The sequence below is a fragment of the Convolutriloba macropyga genome, chromosome 11 (assembly GCF_964194025.1).
Source record: "Convolutriloba macropyga chromosome 11, txConMacr16.3, whole genome shotgun sequence".
Lineage (NCBI taxonomy): Eukaryota > Metazoa > Xenacoelomorpha > Acoela > Convolutidae > Convolutriloba > Convolutriloba macropyga.
In genome coordinates, this window is record NC_134478.1 from 16,926,566 (window position 1) to 16,934,049 (window position 7,484).

The window sequence follows — 7,484 nt, forward strand, 5'->3', positions numbered from 1 at the left end:
ATGATGCTGCAATACGCTTCAAGAATCTACCATGAAGATGATTATTGTTTTTCCAAAATAAATTTGGAGTATAGAGACCCAGTTTTTGTAGCAGTTTAACATTTATTGGCGCTACATTGTCGTCATCTGGGCTTTCATATAAAAAATCGAAAAACTGATTTCACAATGGGTTTTCACTTGCAAAAAAAGACTGGTTGTTCTTCATCATCACTTTCTATTTCGTCCTCAAACTGATTGGCATCAGGGTCAGGAAATTGGGTTTGTTTTGATGTTTGTTTTGGTTTCCTACCCAATCGTGCAAAGAGATCGGCCACTTCACAGTTATTACAGTTTTTACATGGAGCTGGGCAAATCGGTTTGCAATTACCTTTTATCTGTGACCACAATTTTGACAAATATTCAAATTATAATTGTGTGGATGGGCATTCTCGTTGGGATTGACCTCTGGGCGTTTTTAGTTGTAATTCGGGCTCCTTTTTAGTTGGACCTTAGTTAATAAGTTAACGGTTTGGTTGTTTATTCAATTTTGATTTACTCTTCCTTTGTTGATTGTTGTTTCACATCTTTATCTTTATCTGGATGGCTTTTCAGAGTGTTTTGCTAGGGATCACTCTTTCTCGGTGCAATTTTTTTGTGTATCAAAGCTAAATAAGTTTGTGATAAAAATATCATGAGTCATGGAATTTTCTCCGAGATTTTGTCTTTTCGTTAAGTCTGCCGGAAAGAAGTACTTAACTGTAAACTGCTCCACTTTTCTGTTTGAAAGTAATGGGTACGTTTTTATCATGCGCCAACATAAGAACAATTCCTCCGCTGTTTTCAAAATTATCCTGTCAATTGTTTTTCGATTCTGAAGTGCGGATGCTTGCTACTGAAAGTTTGACGTCCTTCCTTGTCAATACTGAAAAAGAACCTCAAGGCTGCCCTCTTGTCGGAAATTTTTCATGGTTTGTTTGCACATAATAATCCGATTTCGTCGATCTTTTTTGCATATACATTGCAAGGCTTCTTTTAAATGGGCTCTTCTAGCCGTTCTTTATGTTTCTGATTGTTGATTATGACCCTTTTTCTTGTTTCTCGTGTGCTGGTTCTGTCAGGTAGTTTAGGGCTGTTAAATAATCTTTAAACAATTCTCCTACTGCAACTTTTATTGTAAGAAATGCTAACTTCCATTGAATTCTTCATTTATTCCAGTTGAGGGAATGATATGCGGTAATTTTTTCCCAAAAAGCATCAAAATGAAGAGAATTTTTGGGGACCCTTTGCTGACTGCTTCCTGTGATGTACTTTGAATGTACTTTGAGAGTTTTGGTGTGAAAATTGTTCAACAACCTTTAGTTGGAATTTGCGGTGCATATGCTGTCTACAATTTTTGCAGATTTGTTTATTTTGTTTAACTGGGTTTCATAAAACAAATCCCTTCTATCAGCTCAATACAAAGAACAACTGACAGATTTTAGTGAGTCAATTGAATTTTGTAGGTTCTATCAAGAGAAAGAAACTCTAAACGAATATTGGATTGAGAAATAATTTAGACAAACGGATGTCTTTGAACAAAAAATTGTTTACTGCACGAGTCGACAATTAATTACAGTTCTAGGTGGATACAAAAAACTGTATTTTGGTATCATCAAGTATGAATGACATCGAAATAAAAAAAATAATTAACTTCGGAATGTCAGATTAATACAATACATTTTATTGGTCAAACAGCACATGAAAATGTAACACATGTAAACTTTAATTAATTTACTTTATTTTTGCGTAAAAATATCTGTAGAGTTGATTTTGATGCGGTCGCCAATTTATTTGTTGCTGATAGAAAACAAAACCTGTTTTACATCATGATAATTTCTAAAGAGGTACCTAAAACAAAACAAAATATAATAATATAACTCAAAAATAAAGTTATAATCAGTAATATAGTCATTAATAACATATAACTTTATGTTATCGGAAAGATCATTCATCGCTTGTTTCGTTTAGTTCTTATGAAATAATTGATTTTTGATCAATATGGATAAAAATTTCATGAAAATTTCATGAGAGTGCAGTTTTTAACTCAATTCAACTTGAATACAACTTATGCCTGGATTAGCCATAAGTTGAAAATATAATGCAAAAACCAGCACAACTGTTAGAAATGAGCAAAAACTAGGACAGTGAGTCGGTGTATGTGTATGTGTGTGAGAAAGATATAGAGAGAATCAAGTAAGATGCGTCTAAAGTTTAACATAGGTTTCAGAACATCGGAAGCTGTATTGAAAACAACTGCGGGATTTTAAAAACTGCCTGATTTTGCAAATTTCGAAAATTTTGGTAAAAATTAGACGCCATCTCTGCTCCAGGTTTTCAGCAATACATAAAACAAGTCCAGTTTCTGAACGAGTTCGAGCAAATATTTTATTGTTTCTCCATTGTTTATCTGTCCTTAGCCTGACCTTGTCAGTGTTTCAAAACAAACACAAAACTAAATAACATAACTAAATAGACCGACTATTTAAATCACACTCCGATATATAATGAGCGCTTTCAAGTTCAGCGTTATCAAAGCGATTATCTTCGCTCATCTCTCAGGTAGTTTATGACAATTAATACAATGTCTTCACGTCTCTTTTATTGCACATTCATTTACATACGCACATTTTTTTCGCATACTTTTAACACCCTATCTGCCCATCACACAAGTTTTCCAGTTATCATTTACGGTTAAGGTCGTCCAGTTTGAGGTGCTCGTTTATGATCAAACCCATCCGGACAAAAAAACCATAAACAGGTTTTTATGCTAGTTTTTTAGTCTGTATTGCTAGCTTTCACCTCGTTTTACCCGTTGCAGGTAGAGCCATCCAGACAATAATCAGCCAGGATTAAACTTAAGCTCATTTTTATATAGACAATACATTTTAAATATGTATATGTGAAATAAACTCAATTAGAATTAGACATTGCAATTTGAGCATAAATTTGCTAGTAACAATATTACTCGTTTGCTGCATTCAAATAACTGTTTGCGCAATTTTTTATTCACTCCTTGTATATATCCCAAAACTTTAGGCTACATATTACAATGACTAATACCAGAGCAACCCGGACCTGGCCCATTTCCTATCCCATTAGTGATTTAGAGAATATTAATCTTTTTTTTAATGTGACAACAAAAGAATATGGGCAATTTTATTTTTACTATTAAAAGGTTTTCTTCAATTGTAGTAATATTATGCCTTTTGCATTAACATTTTGAACACTACACCTTTTTGAGTGTGAATGATCATCAACATCCTGGTTTTTGAACATACAAGTTACCGTATCTGGTGACACTTGTTGTTCACACCCTGTTGTCGGATTTACAAAACCCTCACCTTGGTGTCATGAAATATCATAGCTAAAACAGGAAGATTCCATCGTAACCCTCATTTCGCAGTACTGAATCTTGGAAGCACAAGACCAAGTTGAGCCACTATTTGGTCCAGTCATTTTTCCAGACTGCTTTTTCCCAGTTCAGTAGAAATCAATCACTAAAAACCGTACGAGAGTTAAATTTTACAGAATTTTAAGTCATTTGCAGTGTTCGCATTGTTTTCGAAGTCTGAGTACAGTGAAAAATGAAAATTTCAAAAACTGGAAATAAATTTCGCACTTCTCTTTGCGTACGCAAAACTGACAATGTTGTACCTTTCTGACCAATCTATCCCTTTTCTTTGGACCTATGCCTCCAACAATAGCTCACAGTTGTTCGAGCATAACAAATTTGTCACCTCGGCTGATCAGACTCTAGCTCGTTCGAAAAAAGATTTGATCTAGATTTTGATCACATCCTGTAATATGAACCCACCTCAGCTTTCACTGTGCTTCTTTAAGTTGTCTGATCATTGCAGAGCGCTTCAATCAGGGCATGTATATCTCGGTAGAAATAGAAGGTCAAAAATTATTATAGGTCAACATTTTCGGATAACAAAAAAGAATAATTGGAAAACTTAATGGCCATTGAGCAAAAGTAATGGCTATTCACTTTTTGAGCTTAATTATTGTTATTGCCATTAAAATTATGCAAATGATTTTTTTATCACAGAAATTGTGATATCTTTTCTTCTCGATAATCGTACAAGTTCATTTTTTTTCAATTATTTGCCGGTAATCACAGAATTCTGGTACAAGAATCCTATAAAAAAATCGACTTTCAAGCAGCGGAAAAGCTTATCCATGTAGGACTATCGGGAAAACAGCAGTATATGCTTAAGTATGTGTTAACTGACTGAAAATAAAACTAACCCGGACAAAGTTATCAGTTTAGTTGCTGGGCATAATTATATAAGAAATGATCTTAATATGTGGTGCAAAACAATTAAAATTCTGCTTAAGCCAATGAGAATTTCGCAGCACGAAATTGTACGATTATATTAATAAGAATGAAATATGTTGACCAGAAAAAAAGGGAAGTGTGACCAACTGACTTTGTCTCAGACGGAGTTTTAGTTTCTCTAACTGAACAGATAATAATTCCACAAAGTCAACTCAGATAGCTAAATTTGGTACAAAGGTCCTTTGTGTACCCCAACGTTATCGAAAATTTCTGACTCAACGTATGAACTTAAAACGTTTTCCACAACATCACGCTTCAGATGCATGTTTAATTAGAAGGCTCTTTTATTGTTCTTGCGTCTTGGCAGAGCCAGCATCTCCCAGTACAGAAATGCAAAAAATTGAAAAAAATGATGCGCTCGGAATGGTCTATGATCAGACCCACTTGCGATAGAAATCGTTTCGGATAAGACCCAGTTGCACTGAAACCATTTGTAATCAGACCCAGTTGCGCCCGAACAGTTTATGAAGCCGTTTATCATCAGACTAAAGCGTGCTCGAAAGCGTTTATGATCAAAATCGAGTGCGCTCGAAATACGTTATGATTAGACTCAAGCGCTCTCGAATCCGCATCAGATCAAGTGCGCTCATGAGCTCGAATTTTTTTTGTAATTTCGAGAGCTAAATGGTCGGTTGTGTGCTCGAAATGTCCTGATCAGGACATTTTTGGCTGCACGCCTCAGCCTGGGAAGCTCTGAATAATAGAAATAATTGAAAATTTAGCCCTTCTCGCTGTTTCCCTTTTATCTTTGCGGCGAAATTGAAATTTTAGTGAACATCCCTCAGAACGTTTGCTTAAGATATAAGCAATCTTGATATTCATACAACTAAAAAAGACTTTAAAATAGTGGAAAAATGAGGACCTCAAAAATATAGCAGGTTACTAAATAAAAGTCAGCAATGAACTAACAGCGCTGCAAAGAAAAATGCCAACTGATTTTTGACTTCAACGATCATATTCAAGCTCGTTTGTCTCAATTTGAATGTTTTTCTTCAGAGCGATTTGACAGATAACTCTCCAAGCGTAAGGTTTCCGAATGGCAAGATTTGAAACCTAGCCAACGGAAAATGTTTGAATTAGTACGGTCAGCTTGTAACTGAAGTGCACTAGAGCATCGTTCTTGCACACACGTTATAGTTAGGTCCAACCTCATTTCAATCCAGTCTACCGCAATCACATTTGAGCTGATGCTAATTTTGAAATGGTGATCTAAAGGTTTAATATTAAACGTTAAATTGTTTTGAGCTATAGAATAATAGTGTAATAAAAACCTAAAAGCTCAAAGATTAAAATTAAAAATTCAAATAATTACAACCTTTGGAAAAACTTTGATAACATAAATTAATATTTAACTAAACACTCAATGTATTCTGTCATCAATCGATTGAAACGAAGTCGATAAAATTTCTGTTCCGGGTCAAAAATTAGTAATGCACTTAGTTCACAGGCTTAATTTACTTGATTTTCGAAGACTTTTCGAAAAAAGTCATAGATGGCATAAAGTTGCGCCTGGTTTAATGCTTTCAAAACCATAACTTATGTTTTTGAAATAATTTGACAGGGCGGTAGCATATAATGGAATCCGGATTGTGTTCAATCTAATGACCCACGCATGAACAAGAATAGAATCCATATATTTTTTAATTCGTCCTTGTTTTCATGACATTAATTATCGCAACTGCGATGAAAATAATAGATAATTCAGGACGAACAAAAAGAATGTGGGGGTTCTTTTTTGGCGATATTGTCCAGTCGCAGGCCATTAGATTTATTAGATTCCCGATTCAAACTAGCGTTTTAAACGGAAGAGTTGAACTTAATTTAGGCTTGCAAATTGTACAATGTGCTGGAGGAAGTTCCAGAGGCGAGAAGCGCGAATCTCTGGATTTTGTGTTGCCAGATAGCAATGATCCAATTGGACAGCAATGTAGCAAATTCAGGTTAGTCAGACATTCTTAATTTCAGACATTTTTCTATGAGTTGTCTACATACTTTCTAGATTGATTTTGATAAGATCTTATTGCGATTTACCAAGGAGTTTTGGTGTTTCAATTTTTGTGTACGAGATGTCATAATCAATCAGTTTAATTTTCTACTTAACACAAGTAATTTCACGGTCCACAGAGTACTATTCTGTTGTGTATGAGAAATAGATACATTGCTGTCCTGATCCTACATTAGTGGGGAACTATATGCTCAGTCGGTTTTCTTTTGTTCAGTCAATTTTTGCCGACCGATATGTTCATGGTAGAGAGTTGGAAGTGATATCATTAGAAAGTTCATCAGGCGTGGACTTTATTGTCGAGAACATGTTTTCGAAAAATATGTTCAAGAGAATATCGTGGTTTTAATTTGGAAATATCGAGGTTTTAATTTGAATGAACATTCGACTGATTTTCGTAGTTTTTTGCACAATTTTTTTAAAATCTTTTGATCAAATTGCAATTAGTTTATTTTTTAAAAAAAAACCAAAACTGTTAACGAAAGAGATAATGCTCATACCTTTGCAGATGTTGGAGGCATGCTAAATTGTTTGATCTGACTTTCTGACTTTCAATCTCAAATTTTCAAAATGGAGCTATTCTTAATGCAAAATGGCACCACATATGCTTGTTTAGCACACTCTGTTCAAATTTATCTGAAGTGCAGATATTAGGACTTCCTATATAAAATTTTGTACAGTCGAATGAGTCAGATCTAATGTTAATTCAGGCTCCTAGGAAAATGGTCTAGTGTTAAAACTTTTTAATCAATATCTTAATTTTTTGCAAGAAAAACCTTTGCGAAAAATTTGGAACAAGGACACGCTTTAACAATAGGCCGCAACCAGAGCAATGATAGTTATTATTTTATCGTGACCTTTGTGAATTTTTCTAACAAAAAGATTCAAGGGTTGTATTGGCGCACTGAGTAATTTAAATTGTTTAGCTCTTGTTTGTTTTTTAATGTTAGAGTTAGCCCACTATGATTTCTTAAAAAAACACAGCTATTGAAAAACTTAATTGAATTAACATGAGGCCCAAAGAACATAGATCATGTTTTCAGAGAAAAACTAAAGTTTTGATGGCTCCGACAAAGTGTTTCCGTAAGCTCTTAACGAGCTCTTGCTTAAGATATTAAGACT

General features: G+C 34.4%; 1 protein-coding gene across 2 annotated transcripts in view; it reads left to right on the forward strand.

Annotated features, from left to right (window-relative positions):
* Positions 1 to 2,495: 2,495 nt before the first annotated feature.
* LOC142349626 (uncharacterized) overlaps positions 2,496 to 7,484 on the forward strand; it is a 36,175-nt gene continuing 31,186 nt past the window's right edge. For both annotated transcript variants that reach the window (XM_075401325.1, XM_075401326.1), the window contains exons 1-2: positions 2,496 to 2,577; positions 6,186 to 6,300. In XM_075401325.1, coding sequence (XP_075257440.1) covers positions 2,523 to 2,577; positions 6,186 to 6,300 — 170 coding nt within the window. In that variant the 5' untranslated portion in view covers positions 2,496 to 2,522. The remainder of the gene's footprint in view (positions 2,578 to 6,185; positions 6,301 to 7,484) is intronic.